At 37.7% G+C, this 13,874-nt stretch overlaps 1 protein-coding gene across 5 annotated transcripts in view; it reads left to right on the plus strand.

Moving 5' to 3' along the window:
• ATE1 (arginyltransferase 1) overlaps positions 1-13,874 on the plus strand; it is a 2,674,296-nt gene that overhangs the window by 1,163,601 nt on the left and 1,496,821 nt on the right. For all 5 annotated transcript variants that reach the window (XM_044056055.1, XM_044056058.1, XM_044056057.1 and 2 more), the window contains one exon: positions 7,712-7,744. In XM_044056055.1, coding sequence (XP_043911990.1) covers positions 7,712-7,744 — 33 coding nt within the window. The remainder of the gene's footprint in view (positions 1-7,711; positions 7,745-13,874) is intronic.

Below are 13,874 nucleotides of genomic sequence, written 5' to 3' on the forward strand. Positions count from 1 at the left end.
CAATATTTACCCAGTAAAACAGGGGTCCCACAAGGCCCCATCCTCTGTCTACTTTTTCTCAACATTTTCATAAATAACCTCCATACCGCTTCCTGCCAAAATACCATTATCCAATACAGTTACGACTCAGCTATCATTTCCTCCTGTAAGAATCTTAACGCACCATAGACATAAAGTCCGTACAGCCTTCTCATCCATTGAAACATGGCTTAATAATGTGCAACTCATACTAAACCCAAACAAAACTAAATTACTACTCTTCACACCAAAATCAGACTTCACCAACTTTAAAATACATTCCCTTAATAAAACAGAACTTGAAGTGGTCCCATATGCTAAACTTCTAGGGATAACAGTAGACAATAAACTAACCTTTACCCTGCATATACATAATACTATCATAAAAACAGACCAAAAGTTAGGAATGCTATCCTGACAAAATATTTTACGGACTCAACACAAAAAGAACACTGGCCACCACATACCTATTACCCTCTTTACTTTACGGTGCCCCTACACTAACCAGCCTCCAAACTACAGTACAAAAATAAGCTAGAATCCTCTTACAATAAAATTGCCAAGTTCACAGCAGGATTACCATTCCACAAACATCACTGTGCAGCTTTTACCTCCCTCGACTTGCTCACACTACTGTAGCAACAAGGTACCAACAACTAACTATGGACCAAAAAAATCATCTATAATTCCGAAGTCTGTCCCTCCATACGTTCTTTGCTCCAAATCTACATAGACGATCGAACTCTCCGCTCAAAAGACAAGCATCTGTCAGTTCTATATAAACCAAACAAAACTACGGGGTAGTCTGTTTACTCCTAGTCTGTAACTAAACTGTAGAAAGCACTACCTTTGGACATTAGAACTACCTTAAATCTCAAGAAATTTAAATTTAACCTAAAACAATTTCTACTCAAGTCAAGCAGCTGTCCTTGCTCAAAAGCAAACTGATTACTAATTAATGAATTATAACCCTACCACTCCACCTCTCACCCTTTTCCCTCCCTTCTATCCTCCCTTTCTACTCCTTTCTCCAGTTACTGCTACCCACTCTACACTAGTTTCCTGCTAACAATTTCTTCACTTACCCCACTGACCCACACCACTTCATACTGTTCTCTTATAGCTAATCTTGAACCCATACTGTATAACCACCCACCTCCCACTGAATATGTAACACATTTGCTACCCCTTTCCAACTACCGATATTTATCTTTTCTAATCAACGTCACTCTCTTTCCCCCTTACTACATCTTCTCTATGTAAGTATGTATGTGTATTTATGTGTGTGTGTGTGTGTGTGTGTGTGTGTGTGTGTGTGTGTATATATATATATAGATATATATATAGATATATATATATGAGAGAGAGACGTGTGTGTGTCACTTTATCTAGACAAATTGTAAAACAATGCAATCACAGTTTTTTAAAAATCTTTTACAAATCAACTGTGTGTGTGTCTTCATACTCCTGTCTGTAACCATGTTAATATTTGCACTTTGTTAATGCATTGTGTACTACTCTATATTACTATCTACTATTGCATTATACTTGCATGTAACTGTTTAAATACTGTACAAACTGTTTTAATCTAGTCTAGGTTGTAATGGTGCTTTTCTCCCCAGGTCTCTGCTGAAAATGCATTTCTGACCCAGACGGACTTTCCCAGTAACGAAATGTTAAATAAATAAATAAAATATAATTTTGAGTCCACCACAAGTCCGACAAATTCTGAAAAAGTCCAATATTTTTAGATTTTCCTGTTCCATCATACTTCACAAATATAATTATTGCACTGTAATCCCACATTAAGTTACTGGTTTTGTTACTGTTAGTCTCCATCTCCCAAATTCTGTCTCATTTTTGATGTACTCTCGATTCTTATAGTCATCTCTCATGCTCCTTTCCTTCTGTCCAATATTTTCCTTTGAAACATTGGAAAAGGTTTCACAGGTACAGTCTTTCTGTGGTTTTTATTACCAGAAGAACAAGAAGCAGAATCTCCTTCTGTTTCACAGCTCACTTTTTGTTGGATAAACTTTTTATATTTCCTCCTTATTATGTATTTCATCAAAAAATGATTTTGTCTCTCCAGGGAGGAATCCCTTGAAGACAGCTGGGTACAGCAGTTTGAATGTCACACCTGTGTCTCAACATTCCCTGAATAGTGGAATGAATTTACTCCTCTTCTGCCTTGTGTACAATGAGTAATAATTCTCCACAAACACTCTGCTGTCTCCTTCTTCTAGTATTTTGTCCTCCTGCCACAGTTTTTGTCAGAATCAACTCCTTCTGCTGGTATAATTGCATCTTTACTCATCTGTACTATTAAAGGTCTAGGTTGCTTTCTCATAGCTAGGTTTGGAGCATACACACACTGTTCCCTTTCAACTAACAATTCCTGCTGTAGAATACCATTCCAGTTGCTTATTTGTGCTTTCATAAAATTAGTGCAGTCTGTTCCTTCCAACTTCTCTGGTATGGCTGAAAATCTCAGTTTTTTTATGTACTCTGGTCTCTAATTCTGTTATTTTTGAAACCTCTCTTCCTTGAGCATTTTCATATTCGGCCAGCCTTTTCTTAATTTCAGCCTCTGATGTTTGCAGTTTTATCACCTCATCTGAATATCTGTTTAAAGCTTCTTCCATTTTTCCCAGCCTTTTGTTGTTTGCGTTGATATTCTCCATCAGTGTTTCATTTATTTTAACCAGGTCTATGTGCAGTTGTCTTGTATCTCCCTGTAGGTTACTGGAAGTCATATCTGGAGGTTGCATTGCTTTTTGCTGAACAGCTTCAGAACTTTCCCCAGTCAATGTTTCTTCCTTATTTATTTATTTTATTTATTTTACATTTGTTGACCGGGCTAGTCCAACTGGATGCATGTCCATTTTCAGTGGAGGCCCGGGGAGAAAAGCTCCAAGGTCATAGTTAGATTAACAAAAACATTGTTATTGTTACACAAGATAATATACTGATTAATACATTTACAATAATAAGCCTATGACAAGTGAGTACAAATAAATACACTGATGCTTACAGACCAAATAAGAGAAAGCAAGAAATATTAAATGATTTAACAAGGTACAGATTAGAACAGCCAGACAAAGAGGACAAGAATAGGGTGTTCTTTGGTTTTTGGGTTAGGCAGAGGCTAAGAGAGGCCTAGGTACGACTGGGGCAATAGCTTGTTAGTCTGGAGAGGAACAAGGGCATAACCATTTGGAGTTCAAGTATGCTCTAAGATGTAATTTAAATTGGTGCTGAGAGGGCATAAGTCTTAGGTTGTTTGGTAGTGCATTCCAGGATTTGCCAATGGAATTGGCATATAGTGCATCACCACCGGCATTGTTCGATTTAATGGTCCTTACTTGAAGACTTTTGGAAGACCTGAGGGAGTTAAGGTTGGAGTACTGGGTAAGCATTCTGTTCAGTGAGGGAGTATTACCTGGATGGTTAATAATTTTAAAAGCCTCAGAAAGCTGGTTGAATTTGAGTAAATTGGACAGTTCCAGCCATTCAAGAGACCTTAAATTTAGGCAGTGATGAGTGCGATAAAGGCGTTCCTGTTATGAATCTGGCTATGTGATTATAGGTAGTTGTTAGCTTATTAAGTTCTTTCTTGTTTAGGAAGGAGAATATTGGGGAGGCATAGAGGAGGGTGGAGAGTAGGTGAGTTCGGGCAATAGTCAGTTTGGTGTGCGGAGTTAAGAAGGCCTTTATTCTATACATCGACCCAAGTTTTCTGTTAACCGATTTAATAGTTAAGTTTACATGTATATCAAATTTAAGTTTATGGTCTATGGTCACCCCTAGCAGTTTGGTATTGGATACAGGGTAGATAATGGTCCCATTGTTGGAGGACACATGGAAGGTGGAATTGTTGGTGTTGAGGGGTTCTATAGTTTGAGCAGTCACTGAGGTGGGGAAAAAGAGAAGTAATTTGGTTTTGGCCGGGTTAAGTAAGAGTTTAAGTTCCAAGAACCATTTTTCGACAGCAGAGAAGCAGTTTTGGGTTGAGGTTTGGAGTTTGGCGAGGGATTCATCAGAGCAGATTAGTGTAGAGTCATCTGCATATTGAATACAGGTGGCTTTGGGAATAGTTGAGTGTAGGCCATTTATGAATATGGAGAAAAGAAGGGGACCAAGGATAGATCCTTGGGGGACACCAATATTAGTTGGGAGTAGGTCTGATAGGTTGTTTTGCCACTGGACTGCCTGTTTTCTACTAGAGAGATAGGCATTAAACCAGCTTATGGTTAGTTTACTAAGATGTAATGTTTCCAGTGCCTGAAGCAGTAGTTGGTGGTTGACCATATCGAAGGCTTTCGACAGATCTAGAAAGAGCGCAGAGGATATTAGTTTATTGTTGCGATTGTGGTTGATTGAGTCTACAAAGGAAAGAAGAGCAGTGGTTGTGCTGTGATGGGGGCGGAAGCCATGTTGGGTATTTGATAGGAGGTTGTTATGTGTGAGGTAGGTAATGAGTTGTTTATGGACACAGCGTTCCATAATTTTGGCTAAGGGAGACAGTATGGCTATGGGCCTATAGTTAGAGGTTTCAGTGGAGGGCCCTCCTTTGTGGAGGGGGATGATATAAGAGATTTTCCAGATAGAGGGAATAGATGCTTCAGATATGGTCCGGTTGATCAAGATTGATACCGGGTAGGCTATGGCATCAGATGCTATTTGTAGGTATTTGGCAGGGAGCTGATCAGCCGCGAGGGTGGTTGGTTTCAATTTTTTCAAGAGGGTGCGAATGAAGGAGGTGGAGATGGGTTGTAGGTTAAAGGTCATTTGGGTAGTATTTGTAATTGGAGTTGACACTGAGGGGGGCGAGGGAAGCTTGCTGGCAAGGGACTGGATGGTCTCAATGAAAAAAGAATTAAAGGAATTGGCTATTTTTGTTGGGTCATTGTCAATGAGTTTGTCGGGGGTGGGGGTAGTAGACTTACCAGGATGAAGTAAGCGGTTAAAACCTGCCCAGAATTTTTTAGGATTATACTGATGTTTGTCTTGGAGGTGACAAAAATATTGTTTTTTATCAGATTTAACAGCTTTTTTGGTAGAATTTCTTAGCTGAAGGAACTTGATGCGGTCTAAAGGGGTTTTTGTGGTTCTCCACTTTTTCCAGGCCTGGTCTCTAATTCTAATTTTGGATTTAGTTTCTTGTGTTAGCCAGGGTGCTATACATTCTTTAGTTCTCGTAAGTCGATTAGGAGCATGGGAATTAAGTATCTTGAGGAAAGTGTTGTTGAAGTATGAGACACTTTCGTCTAAGGATAAGGTTTTTAGGATGTGCCAGTTACAAGCCTTGAGATCAGCTAGGAATTGGTCAGGGACAAAATTTTTGCTAAACCTTACTAATCTAGTTATGGGGGGAGTCTTATTTGAACATTTGTGTTTTATAATGAAGGTAGCAAGGTGGTCACTAAGGTCATTGGGAAGGGTCCCTGTGGTATAGCTATTTGAATTCCTATTAGTGAGAATCCAGTCAATTATACTCTCCTTTTGCTGTGCATGTCCAATTCTAGTGGGAGAAAGAATATTTTGCGAAAAACCATGTAAGTTAATGGGGAGTGGATTTGATTGGGCGAGTAGAGAGACCAGTCTATATTGACATCACCTAATATTATTGTTTCTTGTGGATAGTTATTAGCAAGCCAACTAAGGGTTTGTTCAAGATTTTCTACATTTTTGCCTGGTGGTAGGTAGGTTACTATGAGATTAATACTTTTATGTCTGTTTAGGGATATCTTAAGAGCAATCAGTTCCAGGTTTGGAACTTTTGGGGGTTGCAGTGAATTCGTTGTGATGCTCAAGGAGTTCTTGAACATCACAGCTATTCCGCCACCCTTTTTGGTTGTACGATCCGCCCTGATGATGTTATATCCAGGAGGGATAATTTCCTCATTCCTTACTTTTTGTAGCTGATTTTATTCCAGGTGCTTTGTTTCTTTTTTCCTGGCATCCAGGCAGTACACTTACTAGCCAGTTAGTGAGATGTATCCATAAACACAAAAGTCTACTGGCCTTCTCTGTTGAGTTTGTGTCTTCACACTGGGAGAGCTAGAGTGAAACTGTTACTCAATGTGCAGCCATCTTGGAAGTCCTTTGTATCAGATGTGTTTTTGATCTTAAGGACATAAAAGCAAGGATGGACACTTCCTTATATGAACCATAAAGAAGGTTTTTTGCATAATATTGGTAGTCTTAACAAAAGAAATAGAAGTGATACACAGGGTTCCTGGATGTGAGGCAGATTTACCACAGCCATTGGTGATCTTTGTCATCTGATTTTTCAGTTTCTGGTGCAGGAGACATATCCCTAGCTTGCAAGTCAAAATATTTGCTTTGCTTCCTTACTCAGTATTACTTTTCTCTCCGATGTATTTGTTCCCAGCATCTGTTCCTTACGTAGTTTCCTCCATTTATGTCTAGCCACCTTCTGCTTAATTTGTGCATCCTTAATATTATATATTCCAGCTGGAAGAATTTCTTTGTTCCAGTCCTACACTGCTTTATCTTTACATTTTTTGCTACTTTATAGATGTAATATTCTGCATAGTTATTACTTCTTTCTTTAAGGGTTTGCATCCAAAATGTTATGTCGTCACTCTAGCAACAAAAAATGATGCAAACAATAAATGGGGATGGAGGGACTTGTCCTGCAAAAGTGATACATTTGGACATCTACTCTTATGGTTAATTTAATTGCATAACTATAATATGTTGGGGTTGACATGCAGTTTCTTTCACAGATATAAGGTACAGTATTTGAATTTCATATCTGGTTATGGAATGTAATAATCTGCAGACTGATTGCCTAATGCTTACCTGTGAAATATTCTCTCTTCTACTCACGTGCTTTTTCTGTTTGCACCACTATCACCTTTTTCTACCTTACTCTAAATTAATCTTTTTTTTGTTATATATGCAAATCTCAATTGTGTGGTCATAAAATGCCCTTTCAAATCTTGTGGTCCTAATCCTGTTGCTTCACAGAAGAATGAGGTTCTCTTTTAACCCTTTTACAGGGGCAAAAGAGCAGCGGGTCTTTAAATGTATAGTGTTTTAGTTGAAGATATCCTACTTCTGCTACAGTGGGGTTTTGCTTCCTCAATTCCTTCCATCCTGTGGCAGATGTACAATTGTAATTCATGATTGTGACGTGCAGTACACTTAGAAACATATTTGTGTGGACACATTACAAGTAATTTCTATGAGTACGGTTTATTCAAAACAGAATGGCTGAAAATAATTTCCTGCAACTTTTAAAGTATGTTTTTTCTTTCTCAGTGGGGTACATGCCCCCCTCCCCACACACACACACATAGACTTACTACATCCATTGTCTCACAACCGTGGGGAAAAATGCAAAGTACATTAGTGCGTAAAGTGATTGCTGTGATTTTTACTTTTCACAAGCAGAACTTGCTGAGTGAAATTTTACTGTGACTTTTTAAGGGAAAAGTATACAGATTCATAGCCAAGTAATTTCCTAGCTACTGAAATGCATAGGTAAGTTGTGTTCAGCTTTTTATTGCAAAATGCCACCCACAGTTATCAGAAAAAAATACTATGTTTGTTTGTTGTATAATTTGGTTTTATAAATGAATGCAACTTGAAATTTTACTTTTTTTTTTTCCTTTGTCTTTTTCCCCTGAAACTTTGTTGTTACCACAATAATGAATCACAGTTTCAACGTTTTCTCTGCAATTCTCCATTACAGGTATGTTGTTGTTTTACATTTTGTAGCACATATTGAAGCTAACGTGTATTGATGCTGCTGCTACTAATAAATGTGCCAGTGCCAAAGGCTGTTTCAGAATCTTAGTGGAAGTTTGAGTTATATGGATTTTTATACAGGATGGTGCTTATACTTATTTCATGTTGTTTCCTGGATGAAGTCGTGCAACTGGTCTCGTTTCAGAAAAGAGCCAGGGAGATTGATATTCATGTGGTGTAATTTGTTCTTGATAAAAGATACACTGAGCACAGAGGAATGCTGTGTAAAATGCTCTGTGCAGGAGTTATGCTACAAACACATTAATAATTTCGATTAAGGTACTTTGACAAGATTGTATTGCATGATCCATTTTGTTGCTACCATGTGAAAATGTCAACTGTACCAGATTTAGTACAGGTAGAAGTGGTATGCCATTCTTCCAATTTTCTTTTTCATATATTCGCCCGGTTATTGGTAAGGACTTTGTTATTAGTAGTGTTGGGGCATAGCTTCTACTCAATAGCTGTCATTCATCTGCTAAAGTGAAGCAATTACAAATGCAGTTTGTTACCTAAGCAAATACTGGTTATTCCATAATGGGATTTTTTTTCCTAGCCAGCTCAGGACAATACTTAGTACACATTTGTGAAGCAAAAAGTAATATGTTAAGTGGATCTAAGGAAAAAGATGACGGCCAATTTCAACAAAGGAGTTTTGCTGATGTTTCACTGGACTACAGAAAAACTTGCAGACTTTGCTTAAACTCATTTGTAACCATGTAGGTTGGCAACAAAAATGTTTTAGTTACAATGTATGTATTATAGATATCTGTGGAGTTTTATCACTATAAGTATGTTTAGGATTTTTAGCGGGGATTGTGTAGCAGGCATGAAATGACAAAAGGGTAGAATATTTATATACTTGGTGTGTTTCATGAATCAAAAGTTTATGTAGGGTTAGTTTCAAATGTCAGGTGTGTGTTTTTTAGACAAAAATACTGTATGTTTTTTAAAGGAATGATGTCACATGACTGATTTACTATATTTAAATGGAAGGAAATTATGTGTATGTTTGTATCTGATGAAGTTCCATTTTTATGGTGGAATAAAGGAAAGAAAGCGCTTATACAACCTTTCTTGAAACTGGTGGTGTTGCCTTATTTTCATTGGAAAGCCTTGCACTTTTTCTGTATACTTGCAACTATATTTATGTATGTTCCACATTTCTTGCCTTCTCATATGTTCCTTTAGCTTATATTCTTTCATTTGTTTTTTGGCACATTCAGTTGCTGCCTGATTTCTATCTACTTCTGGTTTGATTTCCATTCCCGTTTGATGCCGATATGCTTCTACTAGACTAAGAAGGGAAGTCATCGCAGAAATACCTCACTAAAAAATCACAGGCCTAAAGCAGATGCCCTATGCTGACCATCTAAAAAAACTCCAGCTATACTCTGTGGCATATCGTCTACTCAGAGGCGATCTCTGCTTAATATACAAGGCCATGTTAAACCCAGAGCTGTTGAACATGCTCCACTTAAAGAAATCCCAATCCCTCAGAGCCACACGCTCCAGGGATCTAAACCTTGTCATCACAATGAACAAAACATGCTGGAGGGATGGGTTCCTGACCCAGAGAGACTCTATATTCTGGAATAGACTGCCCATGCATGTCAAGCAGAGCGCCTCCTTGGCCCTCTTCAAAAGGAACCTTGACAATTGGATGGGAGATAGGAAATTCATCCCGGGGATCTCGTCAGTCGCCCTGCTAGACAGGGTTCCAGGTAAGTAAATATTGTGGGAAGAAATATCTAGCAGATTGTTATGGCTAGGCTTGTATAGGCCCTAGGGCTGATAGCCTAGTACCAACCTATGAACCTATTTATTCTCCTCTTGTTTCAAAACTTTCACTATGTTTGGGTCTTGTGAGGTCAGCAGATATGTATGCATTCCCATGATTGCAGATCTATACATGTAATCAATTTCAAGGAGGCCCATGCCTCCTTCCGAACGGGAAATATATAATCTTGGTATGCCCTGATTTTTATAAACCATTTGATGAGCAGGAAGCATCCTCCTGGTTTTCCTGTCTAATCTCTCCAGAGGAAAAAAAAACCCTCTCCTACCTTGTAGGGCAGAGCTGATTGACTATTTAAAGGACACTTATTCCTGTAAATGCTTCAGAGGCAATGGATAATTGAATTCTTCCTAATAAATATATCTCCTGGTTACTCTGTTTTTACTTCATATTGAATGTCCTGTTGACATGACCTGTGTAATGCCGAAATGTGCAGCTATATAAAGCTGATTTCTTTTGCGTGCCTCAGTCACTCTTCTTTGCTTTAACTCTGCTGCTTCCTCCAGATCTTTGCTCCAACTTGATCCTTGATCTACTTTCAATATTTTACTGAATGTATCAGTCTTACTGTCTGTTTACATCATGTTGAATTGCCAGTTCATAACGCATTTTAAATCCTTTTTTGGTGCTGCATTTTGATCTTTGTTAATGCTCTGCACAGTATTCAGGTCACTTTATGTGAATTCTACTGTTGAGTCCTAGCGAAGATGTCTACCCGGTAGGCACTTAATACTATTTACAATGGATGCCCTGTTTTGATGTGCACTACTTATTCTGTCTGCTGCCCTTGTATGTATGATAGTGTTTCATTTTTGCAGTATTTGCATAAACCATATATATATATATATATATATATATATATATATATATATATATATATATTTATATTTATATATATATATATATATGTGTGTGTGTGTGTGTATGTGTGTGTGTGTGTATATATATATATATATATATATATATATATATATATATATTTTTTTTTTTTTTACATTTGTTAACTGGGTTAGTCCAACTGGACCCAGAGAGCCATTTTCAGTGGAGACATGAGGAGAAAAGCTCCAGGAATGTAATTAAAAAATATATGAAAAACATAACAGTTCAAGTTGTAAGATACTTAGCACAAAAACACAGAGAAATATGCAATACAAATGCATACAAGGCAAAAGTACACTATTTTGAGAATGCAACAATGTGTTTGAGAAGTTTGGTTAGTGTTATTTACAAGGAATGCAGCAATGCCTAAAATAATAAAAAAATCAGATTAGTATTATGGCATAGTACAACAAAGATGCATTTAATAGCATAGGTACTAGCTGCAGAGAGAATAATATATGTAGACAGTTTAGGTAGATACCAGGCAGATATGTTAATTGAGAGAAGAAGAAAAATTAATGTGGTAGTTTCCTGACAAGTACATACCCATGCATGTTGGAAATGCATTTTTAGTTGCTTTTTAAATTCAACACTTTTGGTAGTGGAGTGAAGGGACAATGGAAGTTTGTTCCATGAGTGTGCAGTTGAATGACTGTAAAGTATTTTTCCAATATTTTTGTTTGGCTTGGTCACCTGCAGAAGGTGTTTTATAGTGCATCTTTAACTCTAGCTATGATCCTGTACAGCCTTGAGGCCCAGGTCATGATGAAAAAGGTTTATGGACCAACCTACCTTCCTGGTTAACAAATTATATAGAATAAATACTTCTATACCAAGCATCCTTAAAGCTTGTAAATTGCATTGCTTTGTACTGTCCTGTTTATCCAATTCCTGCAGCAGTGTGAAAACTCACTATAGCAGTAAATATACAAATAATAGGAACCTTGCTGCTTGATGAGCTGTCTTCCCCAACTATTTGGTAATTCTGTATGTACTGGGCCTGGTAACCAGTATAGCTTTTATTCAGCCAATTTATAGTCTGTGTCTTCTGAGACTTCCTTAGAGTTTTTTTTGTGTTTGAGGTTGGAGTTTGATGCTGTATAAACCATTATACAGGAAGTAGTATTAAAGAAGATTTTGAAGATTCTTTTCTGTGGCATATCACAGGTGAATGTTGCACGTTCCATATTATTAGCACACTTTTATGTTTGTGTTATTTCTCTTACAAAAAACGGGGAAACTTCTCTGTGTGGGAAGCTCTAAGATTCCCTGTAGTTCAGGCACCTAATAAAAAACATACTGTGAATATCCAAACTAATAACGGTGGTAGAAGTACTTTCTTTAAAAGCTTTCCAAAGTATAAATCCACTGATGAAAGTAGGGAAGCACAAGCTGGTTCAAGTGGAATCTTCTTTACTAAAAACACACAGACTAGAGATCCAGATATTAGTTGAAAAAACGGAACAAAATGTAGAAATTCCCCATTCCGTTTATATACCTGTTTAAAAGCATGGGAGTGGCTTACTTGGGTAGCTGTGTTGTAAAAGACAATTAGCATATTTACTTGCTAAATACCCCTTCCCCCTACACCAGTGTGAAAATTGGCACAGTGCTGCCCTACTTCAAACTTTGTAAATCCAAGATATGTTAAACTAAACTAAAAGTTACACATTACTAAAACAATGTCTTTCGGCTTTTCCCGGTAAGGGGTCGCCGCAGCGTAACTCCAGTCTGCTAATGATTGGCAGTGGATTTTTACGGTGCTGAGTTGCCAGCCCGACACCCAACCTTCAAAGAAGACACACCTATTCACGCATGCACCTACCTGCATGTCTTTAAACGTCACTCGACCGTGGGGAGGACATGCAGACTCCACACAGTAGGCGCTCCAGCCAAGAATCGAACGGGAGAACCTCTTGCTGTGAGGCGACAACGCTAACTGCTGCACCACTGCAGCCTTACTAATTGCAAAAATTTCCTGAAAGCATTTCATCGTAGTATCAAAAAAACAAAAGTTAGCATAAGTCTTCCAAATTCCATAGAAATCATTTCTGCCAACATTGAGACATTTTTAACATAGATCTCTTTAGTCTATTAGAACTTCTTCAAGTTCAGTATTACTAGCAGTAACTTCTGCACATCCTTAGCATTAGCCATAGGCCAATTCCCAGCCTTTCGGCTACAAAGGACTTCATCTTTGTAGCATTTGCCATGCTAAATATCTATGGCTGGTGGTTGAAGCGTGAATAGTCTTCAAGGACAGGGTCAGTTGTTTACCATTCACTGCTTCCCTGCTTTTGACTTCAAAACTGTTTCATTCTCTGTTGAGAATCAAGCTAAATGTCCTTTTCTTTACACGTTACAGTTGAAATGTTTTTGTATTTAGTTTGTAATGTCCTTAGTCCAAGGTGATAAAATTGCCGTACCACAAGAAAGTAGTCTTCATTACTGTTAAATGCCAACAGTGCCTGTGTAGATTGGACTGCTTCTCTGTTGTTGTAGCAGTCAGCAGTGCTTTTGCAAAGAAGTTATATTGTAATTTTAAATACGTTCTGTGAAATGCTGATGTTTAGATATTTGGTTAAAAAAATAATACATTGTAATTCATAGTGTTTTGCTTCCAGGCTGTCTCCTGTTTTGTTTTTCCTGCTGTAACTGAGCAATTACTTAAAAATTCTCCAGAGGATGCTAAAGTAAAATATTTACAATGTGCTGTATTGTGGTTTCTTTTGCTGTGCATTATAGCTAGTTTATTGATCATTTTATAGTTGTTAGTTTTAACCAGGACTCTCTCTAGGCAGTTTGGTACCCAGCATAAAACTTAATTACCATCTATTAATTAATGTTAAAGCATCCATCCCCTGGGACAAATACCATGCCATGAAGTGAAAGTCATACCATATAAGTAACAGAGTGCAGTGTTGAACTTTTTTAGTCTTCAAACATGATGCCTGGAAAAACATGAAAAAGTTACAATTCCTTACTAGAAAAAAAAGCCCACAGGACTGGAAAACTTGAATAATTCATACAGGCTTCAAGTGCTTTCATTATGATCTTTTTACTGGTAACGTATTGGTGGCTTCTGCCTAGTCGATAAGGCAGTGACTCATCTGGCTCTATTAAGAGAATTTCTGAACTGTGCTGTTCAGGGACCTAATACCAAATTGGAGAAACTACTACTAAAAATGTATTCATTTCATTCATTCTGCGGTTGCCTACTTTACACATTTCAGGGCTGCGAGGAGCCAGAGCCTGTGCTGACACTCAGCAGGTGCAATACAGAAAATAATCCCAGAGAAGGTTCCAATATGTTGTAAATAGTAATGGATACCAACATGACTGATGCATTGCACAACAGGATTAAGAATTAACTTCCCCTTAAAATCAGAAGTCAGTC

This window comes from Protopterus annectens, chromosome 14.part0, assembly GCF_019279795.1.
Source record: "Protopterus annectens isolate FY-2018-M chromosome 14.part0, PAN1.0, whole genome shotgun sequence".
NCBI classification, from domain to species: domain Eukaryota; kingdom Metazoa; phylum Chordata; order Ceratodontiformes; family Protopteridae; genus Protopterus; species Protopterus annectens.